This window comes from Seriola aureovittata, chromosome 19, assembly GCF_021018895.1.
Source record: "Seriola aureovittata isolate HTS-2021-v1 ecotype China chromosome 19, ASM2101889v1, whole genome shotgun sequence".
Taxonomy (NCBI): domain Eukaryota; kingdom Metazoa; phylum Chordata; class Actinopteri; order Carangiformes; family Carangidae; genus Seriola; species Seriola aureovittata.
In genome coordinates this window covers 3309284-3323484 of record NC_079382.1, presented here as the reverse complement: position 1 = coordinate 3323484, position 14201 = coordinate 3309284, and the positions used below count along the sequence as shown (strand labels likewise).

At 38.7% G+C, this 14201-nt stretch overlaps 1 protein-coding gene across 2 annotated transcripts in view; it reads left to right on the top strand.

The window, feature by feature from the left end:
* Window positions 1–14201, top strand: part of fam184ab (family with sequence similarity 184 member Ab) — a 139737-nt gene that overhangs the window by 72544 nt on the left and 52992 nt on the right. For both annotated transcript variants that reach the window (XM_056405430.1, XM_056405433.1), the window contains exons 10-11: window positions 11058–11180; window positions 13081–13242. In XM_056405430.1, the coding sequence (XP_056261405.1) occupies window positions 11058–11180; window positions 13081–13242 (285 nt within the window). The remainder of the gene's footprint in view (window positions 1–11057; window positions 11181–13080; window positions 13243–14201) is intronic.

The window sequence follows — 14201 nt, the reverse complement described above, 5'->3', positions numbered from 1 at the left end:
TGAAACTGAATCTGACACACACACAGTCATAAAAGATCATAAAGATGTTGAGTCTGCTTCGATGAAAACAATAGAATCCATAGATGGAGAAGAGATGAGAATGCATTTGAAAGAGGGTGCATCAGATGGTGAGTTCACTCTGCACAATGAACAAAAATTAGATTCATTTTCAGATTGCTGCATCTTGTGTAATAAGTGCTTATTGCTGAGAGCCAGAGAAAAAATGAACAGCTGTATATGTTAATTGATACTGCATCATCAAGCTCGGGGCTCATCTCAAACCATAAAGACGGTGTCCTTGGGACGTTTGTTTTCTGCAGCTTGGTGGATAGGATTATTCTCTGTACCGACACTGGAGGTGAAAGTGAATTTAGTTAAATTTTACTTTACTTTCCATTTTGTCCGATTTTATACTTTTAGTCTACAACAATGCAGTTGGACATGTTGGCTCTTCGCTTCACAACATGTATCTCGTTGATGGAGTCACTAGTTATGTTACAGCTAAAAGATGACGCCTTGGTATTTATTTACTAACTATTTCATACAGCTAATTTTGTATAAAGTAGGTACAGTTAACTTCACCTCAAGCAACCACAACATACTACATTATTGCATTATAAACATAAAACTTATAACACTAAGCAAGGAGCTAGTATATTATGTTTATAATACTTCTATATTAATGCCATATTAGGGAAGTCACTTTCACAAAAAAGTCATGTTCAAACAAATTTGAAGTAACGCAACCCGTGATGTTCAAATTAATTCGAATTTTATGAGCTTTTTGCCCCACTTGTTTCTGGTACCTCTGCTAGCTGTCACTTGGGTGGCTAGCTAGCAGGTAAATTCTTTGATTTGTTGTCGTTACAAAGTAAGGCAGCTGCTTTTTTCAAAGTTGGCGAACAAAGTCTTTGTTGGTAATTTTACCATCTACACGGAACCCAAAATACTTCCAGGAAATCCTTTTCAGATCCTTTTCTGTCATGATCAGAACATCTCCTCCAATTGTTTATTTAGTTATTATTATTTATTTATTAGCTTACTTTAGTAATAGATCAACAGGGCGGCAATAGGTTATGCTGTTAGTGAATTTTAAGTGCGCCCTCTGACCACAAGGCAAACGACTTCAAAATGTTGGTTGTGCTAATAAAGTGTCAATTTTCTGTTCGAACAGGTCATTAAAGTTTGAATATAATTCAAATGAAAGTTTGAATTGTGCATAAAAAGTGACAGTCCTAGTGTAATTTGAACAGAATTTTCATTGCACATACTTTAACTTGTAATATTAGATAATTTCAATGCTATTGTGTTGGTATTTTTGTTTAAGTAAAAGATCACCACTGCGTCACCCTCATGAGACAATGTTCAAAATGGATGATACCACAAATCCCTGGACTACATTCATACACAGTTTTTAAAGGAGATATTTGGAAGTTTTGCTATTGCTACATTAGCAACATTAGCATCAACGGCTGTGTACTTACCAGTTTAAAAGAAACGATGTGAGCTGAGCATCAAACATTGTTCCTTTACTTGCCAAGCCCTGTCTCCAAAGGTAGAAAGCAACCCTCTTGTTTTTGCTCCTATTTCTATCACTTCCTTTCTTTTACTGAAGTTAGCAAGCTAATCAGCTAGCCCCACCCTGGTTGGCTCTCTTCATTTTCTGATACTGAGTAATGTCCAGTCTGCCCTGAAGAAGTAGCATTCCTTTAATGTCCAGTGACTACAATGCCTAAAAGGTTTATTTTTACAGAGATAGTTTAGCCAACTAACAGCCTCAGTTAGGATTAGGTAAAGATCATGCTGTGGCAGGATGGAAAGTTCCACTAGCAAAAGGGCATTCCTAGGAAAACCGGGGCTTAGATAGATAGAAGTGATGTATTGCTGAACGCCTGTACAGTTTCAACAATTTTTCCTAAAGAATCCACTATTCACTCACTGCTAATCTGCAAGTTGTTGGAATGACTGCTGATATTAACTAATACAAAATCTATCTGTGTGATAATCGGGGCTGACTCAGTCAAAATACAAGCTGTCGGCTCTCGCAGTCTCTCTGTGTACTGGACTCGCCGCCTGCCAAAAGATTTGGACCTGTCACAGCACTTCAGTCTGTTGATGTTAAATTTGTTAATAAACGAGTGGTGATCATGAATGACAGAGATCCTGTGGTGTCCGCATATGCTTTAGTTTGATCAACAACCAAACCAATGATCACAGTTATATTGTGTATGTATCAAGGTATATTGACCCTTACACTGGCACTGGTATCTACATAAAAAATACAGGTAATGAAGGGATTTTCTACCCACCACAGTATGAGCACATTTCACTACTGTTTCCTGTTGGAAGCTGCTGTAAAGTTCCTCAGAGAGGAGACAACACCATTCATTTACTTCCCCAAAGACACACTATGAGCTGGTTGAGGGATTTCAACAAGTAACCAGTCACAAGCCTGCCTCTCTAACCTCCAAGCTAATTCTACATTGTTGACTGATTGCACCATCTGCTACAAGAGCTGGAAAGCAGCTACTCACTTCGTTTGCCTCGAGACTCTGAACTGTGAATTTGTTGTGTCTCACAAAGTTCAAAATATTGTTCCAAAAGCTTTTTTCTTTCTTGACACAAACAAAATTATGGAAGGAAACGCTGAATACTGAGTTTGGCACCCAATTAATTTGGCTTTGGAATATAGGCGATGTCCTACTCACTGTTACCTCTGAAACACTTTCACTATGTCTACAAAAAAATACCTTCCTTCCAACAGTTTGTCAGTTTGCAGCCTTGTCTGTAAAAGTTGGTACGGTAATGAAATGCAGATCTGACGTTTATGTGCATCTCTCATGAAGAATAAACTAGATTATTATGCAGATTTTTGATGGAAATGTTAGAGCATATAATTTATTAATTATAGACAGCACATACTTTCTCTTGGACTTTGAGATAAGATGTAACAATGAGTAGAGACTTCTTAAAACAGGTTCAACAATGTTTAAAATGGGGAATAGAGATAGGTCTCATGTCATACAGACCAGTGGTCTGTATGATAGCATATGAGTTGCTTTTAGATCTTTCCTTACAAGTGTTTGAAACCCATGACCAAAACAGTGAAACATTCTGTCATTGTGTTATTTATTGATGGAATTATAGTGAAAATTAATTATTCCCCTTTTTGCTGGGGACCCCCAGTAACCACCTCAAGGACGCCTGGGGGCCCCTGGATCCCACTTTGAGAACCACTGACATAGACAATATGCTGGTATGCTGCTCCAACAAACATCTGTATTAAATATTTCTACTCTTGATAAATGCCTGTAATTAAACCATGTGGAGAGTTAAGAGGGGATACTGCTCACACAGGGGTACCGTACATGGCAGACTAGATGTTATGTTCCTTTGTACTAGGTTTTAATTCCTTGAACGTGTTTAAAATACACACAATTCTCAAAGAACAATCTCTACAGTTAATCTACTGTTGCCCTAAGGTTAGTCTAATATCATTAATATGTCTCCAAACACAGTTACAGCTTTACATTCATTTGATTTACTAACATAACCTAAGTGCCGTAGGTTACTGCACAGCTAGCTTCACAATAATCTAACGCTGGATGGCAGAGCATGTAAATATGAAGATACAAACATATTGAACAACATTTCTCAAATGTGCCAACACATAGCGACATTAATCACAGTTATCTAGCAACAATCTTCCACTTACTTCTCAAACGTCTTCCAAATCTTTCCCAGTCATAATAGTCTGCCAGCAATTATTGTCCCCAAGCAACTAGGACCAATAATATCAATGGACCGTCACTCACTTCAGTTGTGGCACAATTTGCATTTGTGTTGTGACTTTTGTATTTGTGTTGTGACATTTGTATTCATGTTGTGACTTTTGTATTTGTGTTGTAACATTTGTATTCATGTTGTGACTTTTGTATTTGTGTTATGACATTTGTATTTGTTTTCATGTTGTGACTTTTGTATTTGTGTTGTGACTTTTGTTTTCATGTTGTGACTTTTGTATTTGTGTTATGACATTTGTATTTGTGTTATGACATTTGTATTTGTATTTGTGTTGTGACTTTTGTTTTCATGTTGTGACTTTTGTATTTGTGGTGTGACTTTTGTATTTGTGATGTGACTTTTGTATCCGTGTTGTGGCTTTTGTACTGTGTTGACCCTTCTGGGCTACCATATCCATGACTGCCTGAGTGTGTTTATTAAAACCATGGCAGAGCTGTAAGTAAATCTTTTTTTTAATCTTTAAATTATAGCAGTTATATCAAAACGGAGAAGCTGAGTGTCAGTGAAGCTCATGAAATTGTTATAGAATTTAACAGCAGGATAGGTGAGAAAGAAACAAGATTAAGATGGTGGGTAAGGCCTGAAGATAGAGACAGAAAACATACATCTTTGTTTATTTTTATGATTTTCTTTTGGGGATAAACATATGCCCACATTCCTTTATCAGTGTCAGCAGGTGCAAAGGTCTGCTGACAGGTCTAATGTATGAGTCGGTAAACAAGCAGCTCCTTTAACATACTGAACACAGGTTTGGAATTTATTATCTCCCTGCACACGGTTATATTAAAGACCCCACATTGAAATTGCAGTATAAAATTAACACAAAATTTTATGTAGGCATGACAGGTGACACAAGCTCACACATGATAATTGCAAAAAAAAAGTGTATCTGCAGAGGTTGCCTATAGACTAAAATACATCAAAAGGGGCCGTAAGAGTGACTAAGAAGCTGGCAACCTCAAAAGGAACAAATGCAAGCTACTGACGTGGGAGCACATTTATATTCCTCACCTATAAATGTCATCTAGGACACCTCTGAGCTCACACAACCTGAGCGGGTGGAAATGTGAGTAACCTGGAGGAGCTTCTGTCAGTGAGATAACGTTACAAAAAAAGATCAGAAAAAAGACAAATAAAAAGAAATTGTCAATGAAAACCGAGTTCAGTGATGTGGCAGCTGATGGGAGACACATGTGGGGAGTGTGAGCAACCTGAGTGGTGAGTCACACAGGTGACACAAGTATGTTGACGCTCTAATTGTAACATGCTGAAACTGCTACTCGTTCTGTTCACACACACAAACCCACACGGCAGCTTTAGTGTGCCATTGTGCAGGAGACAATGAAGAACTAATTAGATTAACGCGCTACCTACATGAGAGGAAATCCACGGTAGAAGAATGTGTTGATTTTCAGATCCTAGAAATGTGAAAAGTTGTGTAATAATTTGAGAAGAAATTGAACTTTTCTGTGCTTTTAAAACATTTTTATTTGACGTTTATTTCCAAAAATCAGGAAATTAAGGCTTGGGAGAGGTGTTGAGTTTTGACATTTAAAACGGATGCCGGACCCTTGAGATTTAAATTCACATCCCTGCTCGTAATGCTGATGACATTTATTGCACATAAAACTGCAACTGGAGAGTATCAAGTGAAGTAAAGTAATCAAATTTAGGAGAAAATGACGTGATGGAGAAAGAGATGGATGTGAACAGTGGCCAAGGGACATAACTCCGGCAGCTAACGTGTGTGTGTTTATAAAACTTCCAGCATAAATATTTCACTGCTACTTACTTAGCACAGAGTGTGTCGGCCCTAACAGGGCTTAAGCTCATACATACAGTATACACCCACTTCTTAGATGGCGCTTTTACGCTGCTTGTCTACTGCATATTCTATGGTATATATTTTCACTCCCTTTTTTAGCTCTTGAGAAGAACATATGAGTTTCGGTTTGTGAGGTTTATCCTTTGTCCTCAGCTAAAATCAGCTCAACAAAGATCAGTTCATGAGCTAATGTGAATCCCTCTTGAAGCTCCTTCAAAGAAAACACCTGATTCAAATTATCAGTCCTGTGATCCAGAACATTTTAACCTTGTTTTTTTTTTTTAACACGAACCAGATAACCTAGAAATTCAAAAATGCTTTCATGATTTCATAAAGAGACAAATCCTAGAGATGTATCACCAGAACAGAACCCCTTGTACACTGTGATGTATATTTAATATTCCATGGAACAGTCTTGTAGTAAAAACTATCATAGCAGAACATATTATACTGTAACATACAGTATAACTGTCAGGGCGGTGGCTGGTTATTTTGAGGCTGTAGTTTTTGGTCTTAGATTTCATTATATTATGAATTTTTGAGTGTCTTTAATTTTAGGTTGTCCAAGCCAATAAAATCCCAGAGAATGTGTATTGACTTACAGAATAGCTTTATTGCTCCTTGTTATTGATTCTCTGAAGTGTAGTGGAGGGATGGACACTTCTTCTACAAGATATTCCCTCATTTGGTGTTTTCATGGTGGTGGCGGAGAGCACTGGTCCAAAATCTCCCATAGGTGGTCAACTGGGTTGAGACCTGGTGACTTTAAAGGTGATAGCATATGATTCACATCACTTAGCTCTGGCTCAGGATGTAGAGTGGGCCGTCCACTTATCGGAAGTTTGGTGGTTCAATTCCATGGAATTGAGCCTGTAGGCTCCCCCAGTGTGCATGTCCAAGTCTCCATGGACAAGATCCTAAACCCCAAATTGCCCTCGATCTATCGTCGCAAAAAAAAAACCGCTGTAGAAAAAAGCGCTATATGAATGTGTGTGACTGGGTGAATGCTGCTTTGAGTGGTTAAGAAGACTAGAGAAGCGTTATATAAGTACAGTCCATTTCTTTTTACTATTTTCATACTCATCAAACCGTCCAGTAGCCCGTCATGCCCTCTGGGTGGGGGCATTGTCATCCTGTCTTTTTACTTATTTTTCAGGTTTTCCCTTTAAATAGTCACCGTCTGTATATACTGGTATGTACTGAGATGTGAGAAAACTAAAATACAAACTATCCTGCTATAACAGATACAGGATAATATAGGATATAATATACGGGATAATATATGATATTGGTAACAGTGACCATAACAATAGCAACAAAATAACCAGCACAGCTCAACAGAATATAAATGCTAATTCTTCTGCCTGATTTTCTGAACCAAACACCCAAATTCTAGTATCATGGCGACTTTGCATCTGATATGAGACACTGAAATTGCCCCTAGAATTACAAACTGGGCCCTGGGACCGGTTTAATGAGCCTGAGGTCTAGCTGTTCCAAACCACAGCCTACAACTAATTTGACTGCAGCTGAGGCGTACAGTTCCACCAGCCTGAAATAGCCTTGTGATGATGCCTAATCTCCACAGAGTCCTTTTATTCCAGTCACACACAGCTATGTGAAAGCAAGTGATCAAGTATTCTCTTGCATCAAAGTTGCATAATGAGGACTTGTTTTAAATGATATTCCGCAGTAGACCCGATCAGAGATGACAGCTACATTAAGAGCAGAGCGTTATGCATTTCCATAGTTATTAGATATGTATTTCATATGCAGAATTCCTCTTCTATAACCGTATGTGATTTCCATAGCCTCATATTTCCTCCCTGCTGTGCTCCGGTTGCCACAACAATTTGCCATTGTTCACTCCTGTTCATGGTTATGCTGTCAGTGTTGGAGCAGAAACGCCCCAATTGAAAAGAGTGGCAGGGAGGGAACGTTCACTCGCTCCTCGTTCACTCGCTCCTCGTTCACTCGCTCGGTTCAGTCGTCTGTTTCATATCTTTTCTGCTAAATCACGGGTAAGATAGATGAGAAGAAATGAGTCCTCATCTCTCCATTCTTCATCATTCGATTCTTTTGTCTGATCCCAGTTTTATCACGTCTACTTAATCATCTTTTCTTTCATCACCTCCATTCTTTCATAACTTTAAATTATAATGCGAGTTGTCTGTGAGAAAGCTGGGTTTGGAATTTAAATGGATAGGTCGGCTCTACCTCGGTCTCACCCTCTAAATGGAGCCGCGAGATGTGACATGAATCCTGATGTGTCACATTTGATTACTCCCTATCTGACTTTGTCTGTTTTTGATTGACCACTGACCAGAAAATTCCTTCTTTATTGTGACTGATTTCATGATTGTTGCATTTCATATTTGGGATTTGAGAGTCTGGTGTGGTGCTTGGTAGTTACATTTTACTTGTGATCATTAAGGCAAAACTTGCTAATTTTCCTTTTGTGATGTTCAGAATGAACAATGGTAAGAAATCTTGCTAGCAGTACCCAATCAAATGAAAATTGAAAACATAATGCACATATTATCTAAATTTTTCATGAGATGACTGAGCACTTGAAGCCCTTTGAGCATTTACTACCATTTACTACTTTTTTCACTCAACCATTCACAACATTACAAGTCACCGTTTCTGAATACAGGCTGTGTACATTTCTGTAGCGTATTAATATAGAACCTAGACCTGCTTTATAATCAAACAACACATTGACATCTATTTATACAATATACCTTTAAGACAACTAGATAGACATTTGGTAGTATTACTATCATCCCAGTTATTAGTAGATCAACACAAAAAAGGTTGGCTTATCGCCATTAATTTACTTGATTACTACCAATACTTTCTTTATTGTAGAAAAGGCAGGACAAAGTGTTTAAAGTTGGACTAACTGATATTTGTATATTTACATTGGTTTAAAAAGTTGTTACACATACTGATAAACCCACAGAGAAGTATCACTCACCTCTACAGCTCCTGTCCTCCGCTCTTTCAGCTCACTGTTTCGGTTTAATGGGCCACAACTGTTTTGGCTGACTCTCACCACTCTCATTAGTCTTCTTTCCAGTGGCAGCAGGCAGCTGTTTTCAGCATAATGTACCCACTGTACGCTACCTGCCAAACACCTACCATCAGACACAGAAAGTCAATATGAGGCATTTAGCAGAGAGATGGCCAGGTACTTCCCTCAGGAGTTCATGCAGACCAAAACAGAGCTAAAATGAGAGACTATTAAAGAATTAATTATCAGACTATTAAACTTTCATTAATCAGGTGGACACAAGCACAACTGCAGATGAATGCTAATATTCCTCTTGTGTCTGCAGAATGTGTAAATAGGAAACTCTTTGCTAACACGTTCAACGTATCAACTTCATAAAGTGATGATACGTTATTGTTGTTTTCACAGTTTGTTCCGCTTCAACTAAGTGATCAAAAAACATCAAGTGATGGCAGCTTCAAGTACTTCAAGTTACCATAGATCAGAGACTGTAGGGATCGCATCTACACAAAAAAGTTATCACAGCAGGTAGAACAAAGCACTGAGTTGGTAATTATCCCTAGAACAGCATGTATGAACAGAGGAGTGCTTGAAGTAAGTTAGCTGTCCAGAGTCCAGATTTTTGCCCAAAACCCCATTTCAACATTCGATTTTATGAGCAAGCAGAAGTCTAGAGAAAAGACTTTGCAGGGTCCTGTGGGAGAAGGAGGCTCCAGGCGAACAGCGGATGGGAGAGATCTTGCTGTAGCATGAGGTTATTTTGTGCCGATTCGGCAGGCTCTGGCCCAGTGTTGGCTTTTTTTTTTTTAGGATTGCATCAGGGCGTTGAGCCTGATGCAAGCGACCACAGGGAGACAGTAGGGAAAGCACTGACAAGCTAATGTTTGAGCAGTTTCAAGCTCTTTAGTACAATTTGGTCCAAAGAATCACAGATCGTCATGTCAGTGCTCATTTGTTTTAGCGATGAAAGCTACAGTAACAGCTCTCACAGTTATCATCTGCCATCAGAGAAACTTTCCTCACTCTTTGACCTCCTAACCAGCGGGTGAAATACAGGATGTCATGAAGCATCACACATGAATTACTATGATTTTTCCCTCTTCCTTCCATTCAGATCAATTTTTGTGAAGTACCATTCATTTTTACGAAAATGTGTCACAGTAGTCAATACACTGGATGTTTTTTTTTTTTTGTAACAGCATTACAAACTCCATCCTCCTGTGTAATGAATAATGGTGGCAGATTTCATTTGACATTACAGCAATTTCCCTCAGCTCTAATTGTCCTTGGGAAGTAGCAATCATCGCACACTATAGCAGAAATCGTTCCCCATTCATCAGCAGGCATAATAAGCTTTATTGTGCTAACAATGCAAGTCTCTTTCTCTTCTTTCTGACAAGGACAATGAAATAGTTTGAAGTATTTTTAGAAATTTGTACAGATGTATGCAGTGAATGTAATGTCAAATAAAGAGGAGAGAGAATCTGGATCTGCTCCATGACCGAGGAGAATACTGCATGAGAGATTTGAGTTGTGTTTGTACAAGTGTGATACTGCCGTCAGAGTAGATGTCCATCTTCAGTCTGTTTTGTGAGACTTCACAGTTTCACTGCGTGGCTAGCATGGTTGTGGACTCTTTGGTTTTCAAGACTTGATATTGACTGACTAACAAAATTCATGAAAAAACTATATTACACCCCTTGCTTTGATTTCGCACAACTTATACAATGAATTGTACTTCACTTGACCTGTTTAACACAATAATGATTTTAAAGAAGGAATTTTTGCTATTGTTACATAGCCAACACTAGCATTATCAGCCGTTTACTCACCAGTCTTGCCTATTATGATTTTAATTATAATGCACCCTCTGAGCAGCTAATTTCAGTAGAAGAAAAGAAGTGATAGAAATGGACGCAAAACAAGAGTTAACACTGGTGTTGCTGTCTACTGCTGGAGAGAGCTCTTGGTGAGTAAAGGAATAGAGTTTGATGCAACTTTCAATTTTTTTTCTAGCCTTGTCAGTAAACAGGTGTTAATGCTAACTGTAGCTATGCAGCAATAGCAAACATACTTACAAATGGCTCCTAGTTCTTCATAAAGTCATAGTGGGTCAAAGAAAAATGCTGCTCTGGATGATGTTTTGCCACTTACCACATCAGTTCACATCAGTTTCACAACTTGTTTCTCTCAGATTTTCTATTACCTGGATGACTGAGAATCTCTGTAGATGTAAAACACCATGAACATTAATGAAATGCTCCTCGGCTTCCAATAAAACATTCACAGCCTTACTGGTTGGGGACATGAAATGTTTCACCTCTTTGAGAATTACTGATCCAGGTAATCAAGTTCCTTGTTTACTGCTTACTTGTATTGACATTGATTTGTGTTTCTGATTGGTTCCCACAGGAGCTGGAGCAGCAGTTTGAGAGGGAGCGCCTCTCACTGGAGGAGCACAAGACACTCCTCAGGCAGCAGCTGGACGAGCTGAGGGAGGAGCTGACCTCCAAACTCAATGCAGCCAATGAGGAGGTAGGAGAGCCAGAACTTTAAACTGATTCATGCATGAAATATGCAATGAAATAACTTGAAGTGTACAAACAGTTGCAAGTTTGAAGCCATTTTAAGACTTTAAAGACTTAAAAGACTTTTCATAAGCCTCCCTTGTCAAATATACATTCAGAAATATAGTAGTTTTACTAGCTAATGAGCGAAGGTTCAACACCACAGTCAAACAAGTGCTAATTTTGAGGTTTAAAGTTCATTCTTGATAAACAGGGTGTAGGGTACGCACATCCAAAAACACTCCTCCAGGCACTGGATCAAAAAAAACAACTGAACGCAGAAGTCAGACAGATCCACACGCTGCACTGATATCCCCCAGTTAATCTAACAGAGCAATGTTTCAATCTAACAGACACATTGTCAAATAGACATCAGGAATGTGTTGATGTGTGATGTCTATTTGTCTGACAAAGATCTCCGTTAGATCGAAACATTGCTCCGTTGAATGTAATTTGCTGGAGGCAGGCAGCGCAATGGTCATTCTTGACCTTGTAAAAAACAGTTGATAAGGTCAAGAATGAAGAGCCTCAGGTCCATTTAGTAGCTGTTCTAGCGCTTTCAATCTCATAAAATGATCTTCATCGACATATGGATTTTTGATTGATGTAAATTTTAGATATATATATAGTTTTCTGAACATTTCAAGGACTTATTTTCCATGTTGGCTCAAAAGTTTATCTTTGACCTTTGATCATCTACTGATGAAGATCATTTTATTTGACTGAAAGCTCCAGAACAGTGGCTGCAAACAGATTGTGAGATTGATCATTCACAACTCTTAACTTCCTGTTGTTAATGTCACCTCCAAAAGTTGGAGAAACCAGAGTGTGAACCCTGAGCTCCTTAATAATATGTCTGACTTGAATAATGAGCAGTATTTACCATTTGAAAGATGAAGTAAATAGTATATACCAGCCATATTAGCGGATGAAAAATGAGGCCAGGGTCACAAGTATGCAGCTCCCATCTCACTAAAAGGACACACTAAAATATACAAAATTACTTACAGTATGTGGAAAATAAACTGAATCCAGACTGAGCCCAAGAGTTATAGCTATTTAACAGCCTGAATGTGGCAGAGGACCTAATTGGCTCATAGACTTCTAATTATGTTATTGATAACAGTTAGCCTTTTAAAGACTCAGCTCAAAAGTCTCATATTATTTTTGACTTTGGCCATAAGTGTATGTGAACAGCTCATTTCAATTTTAAATGGAAATTCTCTAAATGATAAGAGATGATTTTATAAGTGATTTAGAGGAATGGCAAATGCAATCATTGGCCGCTTATTTATTTATCTATCAGCAAAGTTGGTGCAGCATAAAGCTAAACGGGAAAGAATGAACCTGAAAATATATTTGATCAAGGTGCAGGAATTGAATGGTTAGGAATAACAAAAGAGACTTCATTCTTTTTTAACAAAGGTTTTTCAGTTCAGTCCCTGGTTCAATCAGATATTGTTCGTCCTGGTCACAAATACAGAGTTTAAATTTTTCTCTTAAGACGGTGGTTTCCTATTTATCCTATTTATAAACCCACTGCAACAATGTGTTTGTTGTTGCTGCTGTTTTTCCTCCATGTACACATTTTGTAAGTTGTGCTGTGCTTTTAACACTGAGGTAAATGAACTAACTATGTTGCCACGTTAGCAAAAAAAGTACATGGGCCTGGCTCATTTAAAAATCAGAAATATAAATGGTTATTGAATGCATTCTTGATGGTAATTCCACCTCGCTGAGCATAAAATGCTGACGTAGTTTCAAGGCCACACTGAGATACTGCCTGAAGTGCAATAGAGGAGAGGCTGTGGATATGGTTTATTCTCTCTGTCTGACTCCGTCCGTGTGTCTGTCTGTCCTCCCCGCAGGTGTCCCGGCTGCAGCAGGAGGTGCAGCAGGGAGAGCAGGACATCGGAACAGCTGAGGGTCAGATCTCCACAATGAAGGAGGCACAGGACAAACTGCTGGAGGAGCTGGATGCTACCAGGGCCCGGCTGAGAGAGACCAGCAACCTCCTGACTGCACTGCAGGTCGGCACACACACACTCACATATGTTTGTTTAATCGTACTTGTGAGGACACTCACTCCTTTGCCCCTATAGCTAACCTAAGCCATCACGGCGGCATGCTTAACCTCATATCATAATCTTAAACTACCCTTAAACCAGGTTTTAATCCTCAACCAGCTATTTGGAGAAGTGAGGTCCAGACACATGCATACACACAGTGCTTGGACAAATTCTGCCATCCAGGGTATAACTTATTTGGTTGAATCACACTGTATCTTGTATCAGCACAGTATAGTTAGGATTTTCATTATTGAATTGAAATAATTGATATTAAAGGTCTTATATAGTATAAAGGTAGATGTCCATGTGTAGTGTGATTATTGATCAGGTGTAGGTTCTATGTTATTACTGTGAAAGTATCAAAGCCTCAGTCCACAGAGAAATGCACACAGCCTGTATTCAGACACTGAGCCTTAAAACCAGCAGCCAGGACTTCTGTAACTTTGTGATGTCACAACAAAGTAGTCACCACACTCAGCCATGACCCAAGCCCCGCCCACCTGGACCCACCATCCAACCTTGCAGGACTTGGTTTCTCTGAGTGTTTACCTGAAATCTATTTAATATTTTTGTCCAATCACTCTGAAAACAGTCAGCCAATCAGAAGAGAGGCTCAGAGCCTCCTCTCTTCTGATTGGCTCACCGACCTGTTGTTACTAGAGCTCCAGAGAGAAGCCTGAGAGAGGAGATGTAAAACTACATTGATATTGTTTTTGATTCTTAAAACCACAAATAGATCTTCTTATGGATCAACACTTCAAATAAAACACAGGAGAGTGTAAAATATGGACCTTTAAAAAGTAGTCATGATCATTTTCTCTAATTTATGACTTATGTGGTATATAAAATGTTAACAAATGCTGACCACGTGTTCCCAAAGCATAAGATGATATCTGTCATTTCTTGTTTAGTTTGACCAA